At 41.6% G+C, this 20,888-nt stretch overlaps 2 protein-coding genes across 3 annotated transcripts in view; one reads left to right on the top strand and one right to left on the bottom strand.

Annotated features, from left to right (window-relative positions):
• Positions 1 to 85: 85 nt before the first annotated feature.
• On the bottom strand, positions 86 to 2,019 carry prxl2c (peroxiredoxin like 2C). Its single transcript, XM_046387757.1, has 6 exons — positions 1,775 to 2,019; positions 1,339 to 1,407; positions 1,092 to 1,145; positions 900 to 1,005; positions 670 to 804; positions 86 to 551 (listed from the first exon to the last, which is right to left on the bottom strand). Exons 1-6 carry the CDS (start codon positions 1,955 to 1,957, stop codon positions 421 to 423), a joined length of 678 nt encoding a protein of 225 aa, XP_046243713.1. The 5' UTR covers positions 1,958 to 2,019; the 3' UTR covers positions 86 to 420.
• Positions 2,020 to 2,961: 942 nt separating this feature from the next.
• The window catches only part of fbxl17 (F-box and leucine-rich repeat protein 17), a 200,032-nt gene continuing 182,105 nt past the window's right edge, over positions 2,962 to 20,888 (top strand). Inside the window, exons 1-6 of one of the 2 annotated variants that reach the window (XM_046387749.1) lie at positions 2,962 to 3,208; positions 4,755 to 5,275; positions 5,861 to 6,247; positions 6,390 to 6,512; positions 6,814 to 7,071; positions 7,260 to 7,391. In XM_046387749.1, the coding sequence (XP_046243705.1) occupies positions 4,775 to 5,275; positions 5,861 to 6,247; positions 6,390 to 6,512; positions 6,814 to 7,071; positions 7,260 to 7,391 (1,401 nt within the window). In that variant the 5' untranslated portion in view covers positions 2,962 to 3,208; positions 4,755 to 4,774. The remainder of the gene's footprint in view (positions 3,209 to 4,754; positions 5,276 to 5,860; positions 6,248 to 6,389; positions 6,513 to 6,813; positions 7,072 to 7,259; positions 7,392 to 20,888) is intronic. The other variant, XM_046387748.1, reaches the window with a different exon arrangement.

The raw sequence follows: 20,888 nt of genomic DNA, 5'->3' as shown, positions 1-20,888 counted from the left end.
GCTGAATAGATCCCATTTGGATATGGCTGTGGTATTACCAAGAGGGTATGTGGGATGGCACAAGATACATGCAGCCACGAAATAGCAATTAAACTTTATTCATCGTATAATAAACAGTGAGTCGGTATAAAAAGACTGTGACTATCTCATTACAAGTAAGAGCAGCATTGCACAACATAAGACAGTGATGTGATGACTCTGATACAAAAGGCAGAAAATGTAGAAAATTAGACAAAACACAAACAGTAATGCATTCATACGCTCCTTACACACTCAGCCGCACATCACTTGCGCTCTCGGACAACAGTCTCCGCAAACAAATTTTCAAATCGAATGTACAAACTTGCAGCATATGCATCCCTGCAATATGTGATAAAAACAGTGATGTGAGACTAAGCACACTCGTAGGTGGCCAGCTGGCTACACATGGATGATCTTTGGCTTATCGCTGAAGTCCAGAGTCTGCTGAACTCCGGCGAGCTGCAGGAGCCAGTTAATGGGCATGTGGTCCAAGCGGTTTGTGTCAAAATGGCAAAAATGAACTTGTGTGCCTGCACGAGGGAGAAACAAAGAGGAAGATAAAATACGAAGGGGGCTGACTGAGAGAGAAATTTAGATTTAGCTGCACAGAGATATGACCAAATTTAGAAAGAGGGAGAGACAGCTTACCTGGCCCTGCAATGATGGCTCCCCCTTGCTGATGTAGGTCACCCTGGAAGTCAAATACAGGGCTTGTCATGGCCCGCCATATACTCTTCAGTTGCCCCATGAAGACACCAGACTTCACATGGGGACTAGGGTGGGCTAAATACATAAACACATACACACAGATGCAATTCTTCATTAATTACCATGTCAGAATATGCTGGGTTTATGCCCCCATGTTGCTATTGCGCTACCTGAGTCTGTAAATGTCTCCTCTCTCTTCATCCCAAGCGTTTCATAAATGCACCTCTCTGGGTCCACATACATTTCATAAGGATACCTTGTCAGTGAGCAGAACGACTAGACAAGAATGGAAACTAGATCAGCACAAGAGAAACATGTGAATGATATGTTATGCACAAGAATCACACGCTTAATCAGGCTACCTCTATATGATGATGAGCAGACTGACCAATCACAACCAGTCTAATGCCAGCACCCTGTAAGAGCAAATTACGATTTGCATGATTTGACAGATTTGCATGTTAAGTTTGCAGTGATTAAAGAAGCATTCGGAGTCTTTACTTCAATAAAGCAACAAGTGAAGTATAGTAGTAAAGTGGTAACACCGAAAATACTCCATTACAAGTAAAAATCCTGCATAAACCTTCATAGTTGCCAATCAGGACTTACCTCCAACACGTCTTTAGGTATTTTGCTCAGATCTTCCACATATTCTTTACAGCTGTAGCACAGGAAATTCTGCATGGGACACACACACACACACACACACACACACACACACCGTCTGTATAACACGTTAAGGGGCTATAGTAAAATGATACATAAAACTTTCATTTTGCATCTAGCATACATGACGTTTAACCGTCTGTCTTCACCTATGAACACGATCCCTCCATTCTTCCATTTCCAACATAACATGCGAGGTTGTTGGGACATCTGTCCACTAAGGCTGAAGCCCACCTGTTACCTAATTTGATGTCTTCAACTGCAACATCTTTCGATGCTCAGTCTGCTTAATTCGAGCCTCCCATGATTTTGCAACTTCAGGCAGGATAGCCTATATCACTCTAAAGCAGGCTAAGCCAAACAAAGTTTTTTCCCCTACCCGCACGAAAATTATGACCGATTTCCTGTCTTGATATAATGTCTTGAACCGAACTGAGACTCCATGCCGATCGTAAATCAAACAATCCTCGACGTCTTCGAGACGAATGTCGACAGACGGGGTCCAGATTTCCCGATTTCCTTTCGTGACTTGTCGAGTTATTGGCGAAACTACTTCAGCCATTTTTTAAGCTGGCGGCTTCCTGAAGTCGCGCTGCTATTTTGGGAGGGTTGCGTTCAGGGTGGAGGAGCTGGAGGGTGGAAACTCACGCCCATATGCCGTGCGTGTGTGTGTGTGTGTGTGCGTGTGTGAGAGAGAGAGCGAGAGAGAGAGTAATAGTAATAATATTTAATAATGGCTATGATTACTTTTCACTATGCCATTTGATGCAGAAGGAAAACTGACATCAGTGCGCATGCGAGGCAACAACATTTCCATACGTGTGCTTTTGTGATAAAATATACGATAAAACTTATTCATTTGCAGATTGTTCTCTGAGATTTGTGCAAGGCATGCTAGGCATTAAAGGGGCAAGACAAAGAATTAGTATTGTACATAGCTGGTAACTGATAAGAATAGACAAAGAAAGGTCAAAGGTCGATATTCATGATCATTATTATCGTGATCCTTATTCATTAGCATGAGTAAAACTGCAAACTGCTACATTCTGTATTTCCTATTATACAACTCAACACCATCCTCCATTAGACCTTCCAAAGTGCCTCAGTTTCAGCCATGGCATGAAGTGACATTTTTCTATTGTAGCCATATCACTGACTGTAATATAATATAATATAATATAATATAATATAATATAATATAATATAATATAATATGACATAATATAATATAATATAATATAATATAATATAATATAATATAATATAATATAATATAATATAATATAATATAATTAATATTGGTAAATTAGCTATATAATAAATTATGAAATATAAATTACAATTATTATTTTCCTACTATTATGGATTAAGCTACCTACCAGTATCTAAAGTAGTTGAAATTGGCCCCATGTTCTGCTTCTTACACATTCATGCATCACTAATAATAATCCAGATTATTACAGATTGTTTTCACACGGTACTTAATAGTACTTCTTCCTTCTTGAATTTCCCTCGGGATCAATAAAGTATCTATCTATCTATCTTCCACCAACGTCCCATGAGGAATTACGAATCGCCCTCGTCGGCTTCCTTCCCGCTGCCCTCTCGGTGCGGAAGTGTCGTCTTCGAGCAGCAACAGCAGCAGCAGCAGAGCCAGGGCTGCCACTGTTTGGATAAACACTACGCTAGTTCAGTAGCAGGTTTTCTTGCATCCGCGTCTGTCCTTCCAGGACTTCTCAGCCCTCATCTTGACCGTGCAGCATAGCAGTATTATGCGAGCAACTTCCGGTGTGTGGGAGCACCGTGTGAAGTGGTGAGAGATATTTCATGTTGGGTCTGCCGCTAACTTAGCATCTTGTGATGGAGCGAGCTAGCCTGGCAGACAGTTGAACTGGGTTAGCAATGGTACCGTGTCCTTTTCTCTAAAAGCGGGTGTACATTTGGAGCAAGTAGTAGACACAATGCTGTCGCGACTTCGGGCCAAACACAACCGTCACATTGAGACTGCTTTGTGTGTGTGAATGTGTGTATACGCTAAACAAATGACCACCTGTTCACTGTTTACATCTTTTCATTCGACAGCAGTCAGACGACGCATCGTTGCTGTTTCCTTGCTAGACTGGCAACGACAATTATGTTTTTACACTCTGACATACGTCCGAACATATGCCATAAAATGCATTCACAGCAGAAATAATACGAGTCAAATGGTTTCGACAGATGGATAATCACGGTTGTAATGCTCGCTGCTCGTTTGTTGTGTGCTGTACTGTAGGTTTAGGCTTCGCTCTGAAAAAAATTGCTTTTTCTAAACACGAAGAGTATTTCATTGTGATACCAAGCTGGGATGTCGATATGCACTCTGGCAACGTACACCACATGTAGAGGAGAGTTTGATGACACAATAATGTGTTCCCAGCTGTTTCATCTTATGTAGATCTGGCTCGATGTATGGGATCACATTTTAAAGTGTATCTTAATACAATGCTCAGTTGTCCTTATACATTAAGGGTTATTATTATTATTTTTTGTTGCGATTGTTTCTCCTCTTTGTATTAGTTGTAAAAGGATCTCTCTCTCTCACGCTAATGTATCTAATGGGGTACAATGTACACAGCTTTTATTCAGTACTAAAATGATTTTTAAAGTTTAGCTGAAGATTATGAAAGGCTCCAGCTGTCTGTGTCACGAAAACCGAGTGAGAACCTACTGAAATACAATACAGCGCTTTTTAACAAAAACTCCCTCTTCGTGTTACTGTTCCTCCAGCTCTGCAAAATTACTCTGTACAGGAATTTGATTTGTTTCAATAATAGAAAGTGAAAGTGATGAAAAAAAACTCAAGTGTATACTTGAGTATTTCAATATGATATATATGTATCATATTGTCCTCAATAAAAAAAAATATATTGTAAGAATAATTTCTATGATGTGTAAGGCTAAGTTTTTGTTTCTCCTCCATACTGCTCTGTCTGCCTATTGAACTGACCTAAATGTGTAGGTCAATTAATGAAAGTATCGAAAATGGCTAAGTACTGAAAGTTAATTGATTTCTTTGTCAGGCCTCGTTTGTCTTCTTCCTGTTGTTTTAAAAATATTATTAAAAGAAACAGATGTCTAGTAAAATATCCTATCAAGTTCTAGGATGGTTGCACTTGTCCCTTTCTGAGACATTTGACTTGTTTTGTTAGCTGAATTAGAAAACAGTTTAAAAGCGTTGTTTTTATGTTGTAACAAAACTCACATATCATGTTGACACCAATTTAGCCCCTGCATAGACAATGACACTCAGTCCTTCAAGGTCCTCATAATGTCCCTGATCAATACATTAACTAATGAATTGACTCTTGATGTTGTAGAGTTTCCTTGAATCATCTATATGGGCCATCTTCTCTCGAAAAATGGTTACCGTCTGAAGAAGAGGACACGCAAGTTGCATCCAAGGAAGAAGAAGAAGAGGAACTGTTTCCTGCAGCTGCCTTGCATTCTCTGCTTCATTGTCCACAGCAACAGCACCGGTCTTGACGACGACAGTGACCATTTTGAGGCCGGCATCAACGGCGCTGGGTGCCGTCACAACAGCATCACTGGAATCACTGTTCCTGGTGTGGGTGGAGTTGGCATCGGAGCAGCAGCTGCATCCAAGCTCGCCGAGCGATACGCAACACTTGCATCTCCTGAGGACTGCTCCAAGTTCCTGTTGTCACCACGGGAGTTGGCTATCTGGGAGGGCCAAGGAAGGGGCCTTTTATCGGCTGTTCCTGCAAAACTGATTCCGCCGCCAGTGCTGTTCCGAACCGCTGGGGTGTCTGTGACCGTGCCCATACCTGTACCTGTACCTGTACCCGTGCCTGGCTGCACCAGCGACTACACTGAGATGGTAAGAAGCTGGGGCAGCACTGTGCCAAATGTACCAAACGTTGTAGCTGGTGAACATACAACATGGACCCAAGTCTGTACCTTTGTACCTCCATGACTACCTGAGCTAACAGCAGCTATAGCTACATCCCAGATAATTGCAACAAACAGTAGTTGGTGGTTACTCTGGTGATTTGCTGCCCTTTGTATTTTTGCAACCTTTGACTTCTGGCTATGTTTTACAAATTGCTTCTTCAAAGTAATACATACATCTTTAAGGATTAACATCTGTTGTCCATCAGAGTTCTCTGAATACTTCATACAACAAAGCCAAAGTATTTTAGAGCTAAACATTACATAGTGGGTCGTCTATGTTCCAAGATGTCATAACAGAATTGAATTTCAAACTTCACGCTCAAGGCAGCACCTCTTTGCTATTCCTTTTATTTTTCTTCTCATTAAGGATCCAAGGTCAGGAATTCTGTTTTGATTTAATGTTTCATAATGTGGGAGATTGCATTCAACGTCTTTACAGACAAATGCGCCTTGACTTGCCTAAAGAAAATGTGGTTCCGCCCGGCTGATCTGTGTGTGTCTCTGGGTACAGGTGTGTAAGAGAAAGTGTTCAGAGGTGCAGCGGTGCACCCCCTGTAAGCAGCCCCGCTGCACCTTCGCTGCCCCCGAGGGAGGACTAGAGAATGGAGGAGTGGGAGGAGGTGGGGGAGAGGCGGCCTCGAACTCTGAAACTGGACACTGCCACCTTCCCCTCTGTCCACTTCCCTCCTCCTCTGCTTCTTCTTCTTCGTCTGCCTCCTCCTCCTCTTCCTCCTCTCCTGCTGATGGCTGCTGTAGTTTGGGTCTTCATACGGATTTGCCCCACAGTTCGGACTCATCCCCCTGCTGCCTGCATCATTATGACGACTGCCAGACGAGAAGTTCTGACACTGCTGATCACTTAAGTATCAACCACCTGCCTTCCTCCATACTTCTTAAGGTCAGAGTTCATCAAAGAGGAAATTTTTTTTTTGTTTACATTTACTTTTGTTTTTCTGTTGGTTAAGTACCATGAATGATGCTAAAATACTGGGCCGAAGTTTCGGAAACAATGCTGTGTTTTAACATTATCTTTTTTTCAGGTGCTCTCTCATTTGACAGTCAAGGAACGCTGTCTGTGTGCCTCTCTGGTCTGTAAGTACTGGAGGGACCTTTGCTTGGACTTCCAGTTCTGGAAGCAAATTGACCTCAGTGGCCTTCAACAAGTAAGAAGTGTAGTTTTTGTGTCCGCTGTCTCCACTGTCTTTAGGAATTATTTGTTTTTTTCAGTAAAGTCCTACACTCATTTCAGATTTTAACATTAAACATTTTAGACATTTAATTAAAACTCTGGCTTGTAATGAGTGATCAAGAGAGACCTTATTGTCTTTCCAACAGGAGGAATAACTGCTTCTTGAAACAACTTTACATTCTGCTTAACCTTTATAATTAACCAATATATATATATATTTTTAAAATATTATTTCTGCTGACTTTAATCAGTTTTTGTCTTACCCTTTTCCCCAGGTGAACGATGATCTCCTGGTGAAAATAGCCTCTCGGAGGCAGAATGTGACAGAGATTAATATCTCAGATTGCAGAGGGGTCCATGACCACGGCGTGTCCTCCCTGGCCTCACATTGTCCAGGCCTGCAGAAGTACACAGCGTACCGCTGCAAGCAGCTTGGTGACATGTCCCTGTCGGCCTTGGCTACACACTGCCCTCTGCTGGTGAAGGTGCATGTGGGCAACCAGGACAAACTGACGGATGAAGCACTGAAGAAAGTATGCACTGAGAGCAGGACTTGAGACACAAGAGATCCAAAGCCTGTCTTTTCAATGTCTAGAGCTTTGCATGTGTGTAATACACATGCCTCATTTGTCCTTTATGTGACCAAATAAATTGAGACGTAATACTCGGAAGAAACGTTTAATCTTAGATGTGCTCAGTAATTTCTTCTTTTTGCCTGTAGTTGGGAGAGCACTGCAGTGAGCTGAAGGACATCCACTTGGGTCAATGCTACAGTATCACAGATGAAGGCATGGTGGCCTTGGCTAGAGGATGCCGTAAACTGCAGAGACTCTACTTGCAAGAAAACAAACTGGTTAGTTGCACACATCTGGTCTAATACTTGTGCTTTTCTCCCTGCTTGCTGGAGGGTTGCTGCTTGTGTGTCTGTGTGTCTCTGGTTGGCAATGTGAAAAGTATGCATTTATCTCATATTGGGCATCTGTAGGTACTCTTCTGAGCTGTTTAGCTGCTACTAATATTCTGGGGTTGTAAGAGTATTGCAGATTATTGTTGCTGCAGTATTGTGGAGTTTAATAATTCATGCATGTCTGCAGCCCAAATGTGTACCTGATGCACATTCTTACAGAAAGTTCATCACTAGTCTGAAGGTTTGCCAGATGACATCTACATTCCTACACAAATGTATACTCACTCTGGTCATTCGGTTCTTCTGCTCTGTTCTTCCTTTTCTTACCCACTCCTGCTTTGGGACAGAAGTGTATGCGTCTGCCATAAACAAACTCCTGATCATAGTTTGTTGTCAAATCACCACACTTTCGTATATAATAGTAGTCAAAAGTTGATCCAGTTTAATGTCCTAAATATTTTAAAAACAACAGCTTATTTTGAGAATTATTTCTGATTTGCTACAATTAGGCCTGTATGAATTTAACTTAAATTTCCATCTTAAAAGAATGAAAAATTGGGCCACATGTTTATGTGAACGTATAAACATGTGGCCAAAGTCATACTTATTTTACTATAAACGGCTGGTATGGAAGAAAGTGATAGAGAACTTTAAATCACCACTAGATGTCACTGTTTTCCATTTTCCGAAATCAGTTTTCCAGCTGGTTTCTTTTTGTAAGGAAGGTTGTTGATACTAATGCTGAGTTGTACATTTCTCTGAGCACATATTTTCTTTTGCAGTATTTGCCTATTAGTATTAGATTCTGTTAAATAAAGAGAACATGAATAGTCAGTTAATATGTTTCTCACCTCTTTTATTTAGATTTTCTTTTTCTCATTTATGCTCTTTCCTGCAAACATTTTTTCACAGTCCTTGAGTAATTATGATCTTGATGAATTAGTCTACTTTAAGTTGTTAACAACAGCTCAGTTTGCTAAAACTCCATTCATCAACTTAGTAGCATATGAAATTAGCGATTACCACAAGGTGAGAGATTAATATTGCTGCTGATAACATTTCAGCGCAATGGTATCAGTTTCAGACAGTCATTTTTCAGTCATGAGCCTGTTGCAATTCTTTTAGCTTCCTGTCATTAGAGAAGAGAGAAATGGGCTGAACTTTTATGGGAATTGTTATGTCTAGGTGCTCTGCTAGCTTGGCCTAAAATTGTCATTAAGTTTGCCAGGAATTAAAACGACCCAGAAACACTTAGGTTTTTCCACAGAGGCCATTTATTCTCTCTGACAGCTAGAAAGACTACCTAAGGCTCTCTTCTCCTACTTCTCCGGAAAAAGAAACTGATTTTGTTGCTTTGTGGAAAAGTGTCAGTAAGAACAGAATAAGTTTAATGGCACTGTAAGATCCAAAAAGATGCAAGTATGTTGAAAAAGCACCAAATTATTTTTTTTGATATTCTGCTTTAGTTCTTTTTTTTTCTTTTGACGCAGTGAGCTCAAATCATGCAAGCTGCTTATATCTTATGATGACATAAGGTGACTCAACCAGTTATACGTTGAGGTCATACAGTATTTCACCCTGGGTCAGTTGTTTGTAAGTGTGTTGTTTGTAAGTGAGTGTGAAGTAGTATGGAACAAAAGGTCTTTCTGAACTCTTCTGGGACCATTGGGTGGGCTGAATCTTGTGACTTCTGCAGAAACTGGTCCAAGAAATGGCATTGAAACAGGCTTTTTGGTTTTTAGTGCTGTCATGGTACAGTGCAGTGAACGCTTCTCCTCTCCTCCTCCCCTCTCTCTCCTTTCCTCTCCACTCCACTGCTCTCCTCTCCTCCTCCCCTCTCTCTCCTCCTCCCCTCTCTCTCCTCTCCTGTATCTGCTCTCTGCTCTCCTCTCCTCTCCCCTCCCCTATCCTCCCCTCTCTCTCCTCTCCTGTCCCTCCTCTCCTCTCCACTCCTCTCCTCTCCACTCCTCTCCTCTACACTCCTCTCCTCTCCACTCCTCTCCTACTTTCCTCTCCTCTCCTCTCCTCTCCGCTCCACTGCTCTCCTCTCCTCTCCTCCTCCCCTCTCTCTCCTCTCCTCTCCACTCGTCTCCTCCTTTCCTCTCCTATCTTCTCCTCTCTCTCCTCTCCTCTCCTCTCCTCTCCTCTCCTCTCCTCTCCTCTGTGCTGGCTTTTGTGGTACAAGGATCCTGTCTGTCTCTCCTAATCAATCACAGATGAGGATAAGCCTTTCCCTCACTCTGATCTGCCCTCTCTCTCTCTCTCTCTCTCTCTCTCTCTCTCTCTCTCTCTCTCTCTCTCTCTCTCTCCTCCTCCTCCAAAATTGAATAATTGAATTGCTGCAGGATGTTTCTGTGTGGGCTTTCACTCGCCTCTGTTTTTAGTCTTTGTCATGTGCTTACCCACATACATTCCCCCCCCCCCCCCCCCCCCCCCCATTCTTGTTGTAGTTGTGGTTTCAGTTCCATGCTGGAGGGTCTTTTCTCTGTGTAAAGACCGTATCCAGCTCTGTAGATGGTTTAATACATTAATAAAATAACAAAATCAGTCGTAATTCTGATAATGTTGTTTTGTTTTTTGTTTCTCCTATCGGCATACTATAAATTATTTAACCACACAATGGTTTAGTTGCTAACCGAGACAGTCATGATGAAGGTTTTGGAGACTTTAAGCGGAGCAGAGATATGTTGGGTGTTGTGTTATAATGAGAGATGGGCAATTCGGACATTTTTCACTGTTCCATTAATTGCAGTAGGCATAGTTAAAGGGCAATGCATAAATTCTTGTCATGATTATCATACTGAAGGACACACAGGTGTTTTTTCTTAACAAATGACAGTCGAAAGTTGCTAATGCAACGCTGAGGATGTCTCCAGCAGTGACTAGTGTCTCCAATTTTATTTCCAGTTGACAAATTGACACTTGCTCTTTCATTACTTGTTAGCTCAGGACCAAATCAGCCCAGGGCTACAGATAACCCTGGGCTAAAAGTGTGTTTTGTGAAAAGCAGGTGGCTCTGGTGTCTCTGTGTCCCACTCCTTTTGACAGCTACCTTGCATTCTTTATTGACGTTCATCCAGTATTTATGCCAGAGTTGGTTATATTGCACCAGTTGCCTTTCAAGGCTTGTTTTCATCTTCTGAAGTGTTTTATTCTTTCCCCCCATTCATATTCTGTTCTCTCCTACCACCTCGAAGGGCAAAGGCTCTGAGAATAGCAAATTCCCCTTTTCCTCATCTCACATCAACTTGCCGTAGGGGGGGAGAGGCAACCCTGAAAGTTTAACTCTGAGTTCTGTCAGTTTCATAGACCAACTGGTGGACCAACTATGAGGTGCAAAATCCTCTTGTCTCCCGTCTGTCCATGTCAGGAACTGTGCTCCAGCGTTGCGTTCAATTGACGCACATCACAATCTGCAAACATTTTTGCTGGAGAAGCACTTTTCTGCTCTCTTTTCCACTGTCTTAATTTTTTTTTTTTATCTGCTCTCCTGTCTTGTTAAAATAAAAGAGCTTGCGCTTAATTTTCCTGTAGTGTGATGGGAAGATTCTTCTACTGACTCGTCTCAAAGACATCCTGTCTGCACACACTCTCTTTCTCTCTTTCACTCACGCACTCACGCACAGGCTCTGATTATTTACAGTTTTAATTAGTGCAAAATGTGGAAATGTAAGTGGAATTGCAGATGACCTAACATAGATTATCATGTGCCCTCAATTTAGGTGTAATTACCACTCTGCATGTACAATCAGAGCGTCCGTCTTTCGCCACGTATTCCAACTCCCTCACTTATAGGCCTTTGGGGTAGGTGGGATGTGTTTCTCTGTGGAACGACACGAAACACTGGAAAAGACGAACTGACAGAGCGAATGGCGTCTCTTGGACATCGGTCAGTAAAGAAGGGCTTCATCTCCCGCCGTGATTGGCTGTCTGTCCAGCTTGTCAGTAGCCAGGTTTTTGCTGGCAGGAAAGACAGTGAGGCTCCACCGGTCCAATCAAACATAATCGCAGATTAAATTGTATATTGACATTAGCGGATTCAATTAGCCAGATTAGAGGGAGCGCCAAGACAAAGGAAGTGATAATGATAGCTGTCAGTTATTATGGGATAGACCTTTTGACATAAATCAACACACACATAGGCCTAGTTAAAGCACTGGGTGCGACACACACACAGGAGCAGAAGGACTGAATAGCTGCCAGCTGCACTGGAATCTCGTCTGGAAACTTTGTTCACGTATGTGACTGTAATTGGAGATAAATAGAACCAGTCTGACCCGCCACACAAACACACAACTACACACAAACAGTGCATTGTCCATTTCCTCTTCAAGATCTCAGCAATCGGGTCCAGTCTTCATAGACCGGCGTTCAGACTTTTCAGAATGTTCAGTGATGTATTTAGTTGGTTTAACTGCTGATGGCTCTGGATTATGTCTGTCAGAGTGAGGAAGAACACTGCTCCCAACTAGACTTTCCATTTTGTCTTGGTAATTTTCTCCTGTCTTTTTGTCTTTTGCTCTCTTTGTCCATGTTTGTCTCTGTAGATTTGGGAGGTAGCCATGTGTAGGTAAAGTCAGGATGGAATTTACTGTGCCAAACTGTAGAGAGACAAGGGTGTAATTGTCCATTGTCCACGTTGTGTCCCGCCAGGAGGGGATTCCTAATAAATACCACAAAATCCTCTTTTCTATCTTTGCTTCCTGTGCTTCTTTTTTCTTTTATTCAGAGCACATTAATTTTCATTTATTTCCATTTTTCCATCCCTTCCTTACCCCTCATTCTCCTCTTTGTGCTTCACTGTTTACTTCTCAGTATGATATTGTTGTTATTTATCGTGGCATAGGAACAATTAGTTGATTAATTGGGAAATCAGTCGACAGAATCAGCAACAGTTTTGGAAAGTGCCTGAAAGCACCCTGTGTAATTTTTGACCACAAGTAGCACCAAGGCAGTGTTTTTAAATCTGCCCCCCCGCCACCCCCCCACTTTCTTCTTCACTGAAAGTAAATGGAGCTTTGCTGGTTTATAAGAAAACTCCACGGGGAACATTCAAGTGCTTCTTTAAGCGGAAATATCAGAAACCCAGAAGAATAATCCACCTTCTGGATGTCAGTATTTTGCTCTTTTACTTTTGCTTTTATGACAGCAAACTTAACGCAACTGTTGACAGTTAATTTTTGACACCACAATCAGCAGATGACAAAGACAATCTCTACCTGCTCTCTTGCTCTCGAGCTGTTGACTGTGTTGCAGGGTCTTCTACATACATGTCTTCTACATCACATTCGTGATAACGAAAATCCGTAAGAAGCAACTAAGGATCTTAAGTTGGGACTGGATATTGCACCTTAGATTCAATAGTAATAATTGTTATTTGCAGCTTCAGTTGTGTCTGACTTATCATCTGACACTATGGTAGTTAATAAATGACATGAATTTTACTATATTAAACTTTTATTTTCACCAGTACAGCTGCTTAAATTCTCAGTATGTAAACTAACATCACATTCCTTTCCCGTCTTCACTGCTCTTTTTGAAGTACTTCTGTATTGATCCGTGTCCCCAAAAAGCAGCTCTATGCACACACGCGTGTGTGTGTGTGTGTGTGTTGGAGGTGATTGCCGATCGGCCTTTGCCTGAAGAGTAATCAGATGCATTAATGAGCTCTGACTTTAACTTGGACAGCCGGCTGCACTCAGACACAGACTTCGTCGATATGTTTTCTTCGCCGTCTGCCCAAGAACAAAACAAGTTCTAAAGGGGAGAGAACAAATAGGAAGAAAGTAAAATTGCTTTTTGGAAATGTGAGTCGTTGAAGTGTGTCTTACGGTAATGTTTTCTTTTCAACATTAGTTACCCAGGGAAGATATTCAGCAACAACGTTTGCCATCTTCTCCCTGACTGTCAATAAAACAGGTCAAATTAACTTTTGAAAAACAAGAAAAAGTCTTCCGTGTGGCAGGATAATCTCTTGGCTTCCCTCAGTGGTTCATCGAAGAAAGTAAGCAAGAAAGCAAAGTCAAGTGAATGACGCGCAATATAATTGAGAAGTGGGCCTATATAGCTGACAATTGTTGAACAGTGACAGGACGCAAAGTGACATGTAGTCAGATATCTTTGTTTGGCAGAGCAGATTTACGGAGACTTCTGCTGGTAATGCCTACATTTCTCTTAGCTGGTAGCAGCAGTAGCCATAGTAGTAATTGTAGTATTAGTGGTAGATTCAAAACTTTCTTGCAACTAAATTCTTAGTTTTCTGAGAACATGAAAGTTAGTTCTTTGGAGTGTAAATTTCATAAAAATAGTTGGACAAATAGTAGCAGCTGTACAACAGTAGGGAATAAATTCAGTGTGCTGATAACTTCAGCTTTCTTGCACACACTTATCAAGTTCTCAAAAGGTCACATGTGATTATCAATTATCCCCAACATATCTGTCTGACTACTTCAAGTGAATACCATCAAGAATGCCCTTTAGAAGGAGTTTTGGTTTTATTCTACAAGATGTGAGACCCAGTACAAAAATGTAGTGTATATGTGGCACCTTTTTTTGACATAATGTGCTGATTTGTTATGTTGGAAATTGTTGAGTCAGATTTCCTTTTTGTATTTTCACAATTTGCATTTTAGATTTTCTGAATAATTTGAGTGTTTCCGTGTTTGTAAGGCCGCATAGATCATATTGCCACTTGAGGGACAAATAGTGTGTTTTGTATTGAATTGAAGTGTAGGTGACTCACTCTCCTGATGACAAAAGCAAGTCAGATCACTGCTGTGACAGTGCAATGACTCCGGGTGCACCTGTGTGTGTGTCATTATCAGCACTCGTTTTCTGAGGTGTTCACATCCCAGCTCAGGGCCTCTTGGTCGATGTGCTCGGCTTTCACCTGCAGAGGGTGTAGTAGGACTGGATAAGAGCAGTAATACTGTACATTGAGTATCAGTGAACAAACAGGCAGCTGAATGCATGTGTTCCTCTTAGATTGCACATGAAATATTCCATACTGTTTGTGATGTTAATAAATATTTGAGTAACACATTTTTTTTTTCCATTACAAGTTTGTTTTTCTTTTCTGTGTGGTTTGGATGCAGGTTGTTGTGTGGGATATTCTCAAATAGTCCTTCGAAGTCAGTTTAATTTGCAGAAATGTGCTTCATGACCTGTTGATACTGCAGCTCAAATATTTTCCTACACAAACAGAAGTGTGTGAAGTGGGCGGCTCCTGTTTGCACCTTTCATATCCCTTTGAATGGCATGTAATTTGTGTGAGGATTTGAATTCTATTGAAATGAAAATAAGATCTATCTCACCTGTAGCCAGAAACTCTGAACGGCCTTTGCAGTGGTAATACATAATCTGTTAGCACTGTTGATGTTGTAGCAGCACTCATCTCCATGACGTTATCAAGAATTCGCCCGCAGCTACCAGAGTATTGAGGAAAGCACTGAAGAATGTTAATGTGAATGTGACTTCCATTTCCATTCCTTTTCTGGTCATTGCATACTCTGGCTGAGCGCATGGAAGGACTGCAACCGGGGGGGCCTTTAAAGCTCAGACGAAACCCACAGTATTTAATTATTATTATTTAAGTATTTTAAAATATAAATTTTTTGAAACATGTTGGGGAAGCTGTGCAAAACGTATCCTGCCGTTCAGCTAATAATTCAGTGTCATTAGATTTTACAAGCTGACACTTTGCTGTAAATATGCAGGAGGAATATAAATGTTGGATGAAGTTAAATAGAGTAATTTGAGAGAGCTAAGTGGCGCTCAGTTAATCCGTTCGTCAACTGACAAAAGTTAACTGGGGGGTATTTAAATAATCAATCTGTTGTTTGTTTTTTCCCAGCTTCTGCAAGGATTTGATGCTTTTCTTGACGTATTTGTATATGATAAAACTGAGAATAAGAATGTTTGGGTTTGGGAAAATTTATTTTTTACTATTTTCAGATCATTTACAGATAGAAATTTTAAGAATAAGAATATAATTTAATAATAATTTTAAAAGCAGAAATGCCAAATGATGGTACTCGCATTAACAAGTAGAAGAATTAAGAATCAGCTTTATTGGGAGTATATATATTTTTACGTACACACACACTGAATTTGTCTTCTGCATTTGACTCATACTTAGTTGAACACACATGCAACACCCTGCAAATTACATGCAGTGAAACACACACTGCATCAGTATCAGGGGGGAATCGAACCGATCACAAGCCGCTTCTCCAACCTCTAGGCCGTGGCTGCCCCCTAATGTGAGGCTTTGTTGCTTTTCTTGGTCTAATTTTAATATTTTTGAGTTTTGGATTATCAGTTGACCAAAGACACGTTTGGACCTTGTGCTCTAGGATGTTGTGATGGGCAAGTTTTTTATACCAACTGATTAATCGAGAAAGTAATGGCTAGATTTATAAATAATAAAAATAACTATTAATCGCAGCCCTGGAGATTAGTGTTTTAGTTCTTCTGTTGTCCTTAAGTCTTGCTTTTTGTGACCTTGAATGCATTTTTAAGACACTCAATTACAGCAACTCTGAATTTGATATTTCGGTTGGCTAGCATTGGTGCGCCAGTGCTAGCCAGCAGGAAGTTGGAAAAGACTTTGGCAGCAGAACAGCCAGTAACTTTTTGACAATCAATTTAGGTGAAAAGAATCTGGCACCCTCTCCAGTTCTCCTGGGGGGCAGTGCCAGGCTCTGACCTGGCCAGTGTTTAAAGAGCATTGCTTTAGGGGCCCTCTGTTTATCCAGCTCCAGACAGCAGTAGCTTCTGACGCCCGGCCAGGGATGTCACTATGATTCATGGCCCTTTCCGACACCTCGCTCACGCCTGTACTCTTCTTAATCTCTTTGCGCTCGTTCCCTTCCTCTCCCTCTCCCTCTCTCTGGTGATGAGTTTTCCTTTTGTTTGAGATAGGCAGGAATGATGTCATCATTCAGAGCAGAAGCCCGAGGCCAGGAGGCCATGACGGAGGCCTCGTCCTCAGCCCAGAGGACTACTTTGTGTGTGCAGCTCTGATTCAACCATAGAATGTGATATTTTGCTAATTCTTTTTTCTAATTCTTCTTTTTAAGTCCTCAACTTCATTGATTTTTGTAAATATCTGCTGATTTTGATTATCCACTTGCTTCTTGTGCAGACAACTGTAAATCAGAAGAGTAGGAGTCTACCTACCCCTTTTTCAGCTTATTTTAAACTCTTTTTTTTACCCTCTTTTCACACTCGTGCTTTAGCTACTCATCCCATCACTCTCCTCCTCTCTCAAACAAGCCATATCCTCCCTCTCGATTTTTCCCCCCCTGCTCTGTCACCCTCTCCTCCTCCTGTTGTCTCTGTCTCTTTGTGATTGAGAGGTCAACGCAGCTCTAATCACCGACTTCATTAGTGATGATTGATAAGAGGCAGAAAGGTGTGTGTCTGTGTGTCCATCTGTGTGCGCTCGTGACCCAATCCCTCACCCCCCATTTCCCCCGTCTACTATCTCATCCTCCACCAGACGTCCCCTTTCTGTCTTCCCCCCCGTGATGCATTTGGGGCCTGTGATAGCTGCAGCGGTTCAATACTTGGGGTAATGAATGTGTTTAATAAGCACAGTGGGTCGATGGGCTTAATGAAGGTGTGACAGAGGATGGGTCTGGAGAATGCTGCTGTAACGAGACTCTAACGAGCCTCTGGGGTTAACGAGGTCAAGCTATAATCGGGATTCCCTCACCTGTACAGTTTGTGTCTGTCTCACTCTGTTTTTGTCCCCCTGCTCCAGCTCTTACACCCAGCCTCTGCCTTATCGCTGCTCTTGTTTAGTACAGTACATTTGTTTGTCCCTCCCTGTGATGTTTGTGTCCCCGTCCATGCCCTCTTCTCTCTGTTTGCTTTGCTCTACAATGTGTCCCTCTACCTTCCCCTTATATTTTTCTTTGTTAGCCACTTCCTCGTCGCAGCTTGTCCATCTTTCCAAGGACGACCTGGCCTCAGAATGCTGCCTGAAAAGCTCTGGGTGGTATGTGAGCCCTTTTTTCCCTTCAAAGAAGTGGGTTTCTAAGAGGCCTGCCAGGCTATTTCTGGTGGCTTGGTGCCTTTATTGTAGCCTGTGCTGACGTCAGAAAAAGCTCTTTGTTCCAGGGACTGACGGCTGCACTTTTCTGCTCAACATTTGTTGTTATCTTTCATAGAAGTTTAAATGTTTCTGTGCAGTGTATGATTTTTCGCTGTTACAGATTAGAATGAATTACTGTTGTTTACAAGTGCTGATTGTTCCAACATCAAATTTGTGTTTTGACCGTTGACTTGGTTTCATGCCACCTCAGAATATCACATTGTAAAACACAACTGAACAGCAATATTTGCTTTAGGCACAATCAAGGTATGTGGGGAATTTTGATTGTTTTCATTTACATTAACGTCGTTTATATAAAAAGGAAATGATATAAACCACAAGGAAACAGTAATTAAAATACTACATCTGTAACTTTTAAAACTTTTGTAAGTATTTGTTGAAGCTGGAGTTTGTTCTTAGTGAGAAGGCTGATATCTTTATTATCTATTTGGTTTATTTTCCAGTGTAAAGTCAGCACACAACATGGTAAAAATTTGATTATAGTACATATTTTCACACGGGATTCTGCTTGCATAAGTATGTTTCAGATGCTTTAACAGTACGTCCACAATTGTGGCCTATATCTTCAAGGCTAGAAATAACTTGACTGATTTTCTCAGAGAAGTCACAGGAGAGGGGACGTGAATTGTTGGTTTCTTTCTCAGGCTGCTGCAGTTGTTGCTGCCAGCATAGAAACCGAGAGAGTTGGTTGGAGGAGTTTTACTTTGGGCTGAAATTTAACTTTGGTGAGACTAGTTTTTACCTTTTTTCTTTCCTGGTGGGTTCCCTCCCTTGCTCTGCCTTATGGACTTGCAAGGGGAGTTGGTTGGACTAGGAGGACATGAAGGATTTTCTGTTCTCTGTTCGGCACAGCACGGTTGAGTTTCTGAACTTTGTAGTACTGATGTATATAAGCTGGCGGTGGGTTTCATAAGCTTCAGGTTCTTTAAGGTACATTTTTTTCAGTTGATATTTATCCATTGTTGTTGTTAATTGTTAATTATTTACTTGTCAAAATGTCAAAATTAAGAGATGTCCATCACCTGTTTCTACATTTTGTTGCTTATGATGAGCAGCAGCTTAAACAGAAGCTGTTTATATTGAAATGGTAGCCTTTCTAAAGCTGTAACCAGCAAATATAAGGTAGTCTATTTTTACTATATTAATGACCAAAATAACAATTGGAAACTACATGAAACAAAGACATTTTTAGACTTTTGATGTTTTGTAAAGCCCTGACTCAGGACAAAAATAAGAATTTGTGGGATTTAAAAGAACATTCCCATGTGAGCCACAATAACCTTCTGATCTACTTCTGAATTTACCAAAATCCAAATACAACTCTTTGCTTGGTGGAAAAAGTAATATAGAAATATTTATCGTTGCTTGTCATTATCACACCTTGTCAGGAACAGCACGAGCTTGAGGTGAGGTTCACCAGTCACCCAGCTGTCAGGTGAGCAGCATGCAGCCATCTGTTGAGGCAGCACCTGATGTGTACATGGTATAGTTGTATGTGAGAAATTCCCTTTGTCTCTGCATTAATGTGATCGCTGTCTGACGTAAGTGAATGAACAAGGAGCAGTATGTTGTGTCTTCATCACTTGTCATGTTACATTACACTAACTGAAGCTTCTCTTTTCTTCCACGTTCTGCTCACGTCCGCCTTTATTTCCTTTCACATCAAATTATTTACACTTTTCTCATTAGAGTCGACCAGTCCATGCAAACATGTTATGTGTTTCATCGTATTTAAGTCATTCATAATTGTACCTGTAATGTACGAATACCTGATGCCCATTCCAGTGCACACGGTTGCCAAGAGGCCGTGCACTTGTTATATTTTGATTAACGTCTATGTTTCTTTGACTGTTACAGCAGTGGCTTTTATACTTTGATCAAGTGAAACACAAATTTGTGTTGCTTGTCCGACTATCCTTCCAGCGAGTGATAATGTGGTTGATTTCAGCGAAGTCTGCAGCAGTTTTCCTCCTCTCGGTTGTCATCAGGACACCATCCACTTCCGTCTTTGAGAAGCAGCCATTACTCTCTACCTCCTCTCTCTGTATTCCCAGTATTTCTCCAATGCAAAAGCGTGACTTCCTGAACCTCACATTTCTTTGCCTGGTGTTGCCAGAGTGCAACACCGTTATGAGATATAGCGAAGAGACAAGCAATCGATTAATGGTGCACTTAGCTGGGCTAATTAACAGCTATGTAGAAGTGGAGAAAGCATCAGGCAGCATCAAGGAGGTTGTTTCCCCATCGCAGAAACCCCGGATAACCTTTGAAGCATAGATCACTTTACAGCATGGTGTACATCAGGGCTAGCTGCTTCACAGACACCTTGCACATTGCTCTGGGTCAGCTTTATTACTGAGAAGGATAGCACGGGGTCACTGAGATGAAGAGAACTTCTGCTGACATTGTTGCTCCTGCAATGAAAACACATTTTGTCTGTGGCAAAACAGCAACTTTAAAAAGCTGTTTCTGGATTGCCCGAGGAAGACCGTGTAGTTCAAATATCAAAGGAGTGCACAACACATGTTTTGTATTTGTCTTTTAAGTCTACTTGGGAACAAATTAAACATCTATGCTTCTGCCTTGTTTTTCTGATATTTTTCTCTCGTGTCCCTCTTTCCTCCCGTCATTCAAACTTTTTCACTCCTGCGAGAGTGAGGATGACATGAACAGCAGAGTTTTAGTGTCACCTGCCACTCCAAATCATGCTCTCCCACTTCTGCCCTTGAAATTTCCTTCCTCTCTCCCTCTTTCGCTTCGCTCCTCCTCTCCCTTCGCTCTTCTTCTCAACTCCTATCCGATCTACCTCCAGTGTGAATTTGGCTTGGCTAAATTAGCTCTCAATTAAAAGTGAATTTGGTGAAAATGAGCCCGCTCCAGAGGGCGCAGATAAAAGAGGAAGGCAGAGCTGCAGGGCCGCCCAGCTGCCTGACTGGCTGTCTGTACCCGGCTGCATCGTGTATTTTGGGGCATGCAAAGTAAATTATGTGTGTGTTGTTGAGAGAAGGCAGCTGATTTGCATTTAGATAAATCCCTGTGGATGTGTGGTTGTCATTGAGATGCAGGGGGCTGAATCCAGTCGCCCCCCTACCCAGGCACCACTACCTGCAGGGGAGGATGTGTGTGTGTGTGTGTGTGTATGTATGTGTGAAAGCTCTTAGCATGCTGTACTACCTGGAGCATTTGCCCCACTTTTCAGCAGAGAAGGGATGAAAATATATGCCATTACTGGGAGCATAGGTGTGTTCGCATGTGTGTATTTGCACAAAATGAATTTGTCGCTGAGCCTTCTATGCCTGCACAGGACTAACATTATGACTCAT

Source organism: Scatophagus argus, chromosome 4 (genome assembly GCF_020382885.2).
Source record: "Scatophagus argus isolate fScaArg1 chromosome 4, fScaArg1.pri, whole genome shotgun sequence".
NCBI lineage: Eukaryota > Metazoa > Chordata > Actinopteri > Scatophagidae > Scatophagus > Scatophagus argus.
This window is presented reverse-complemented; position numbering and strand designations above follow the sequence as displayed.

What these genes read in the sequence shown, in the direction of transcription:
- prxl2c (XM_046387757.1), bottom strand. Translation starts at nt 1,957, where the DNA reads ATGGCTGAAGTAGTTTCGCCAATAACTCGACAAGTCACGAAAGGAAAT. An exon ending in CGGTCATAATTTTCGTGCGG is followed by an intron (nt 1,408 to 1,774) that starts GTAGGGGAAAAA and finishes TGTCCCATGCAG; the next exon opens with AATTTCCTGTGCTACAGCTG. An exon ending in AGCCATCATTGCAGGGCCAG is followed by an intron (nt 552 to 669) that starts GTAAGCTGTCTC and finishes TCCCTCGTGCAG; the next exon opens with GCACACAAGTTCATTTTTGC.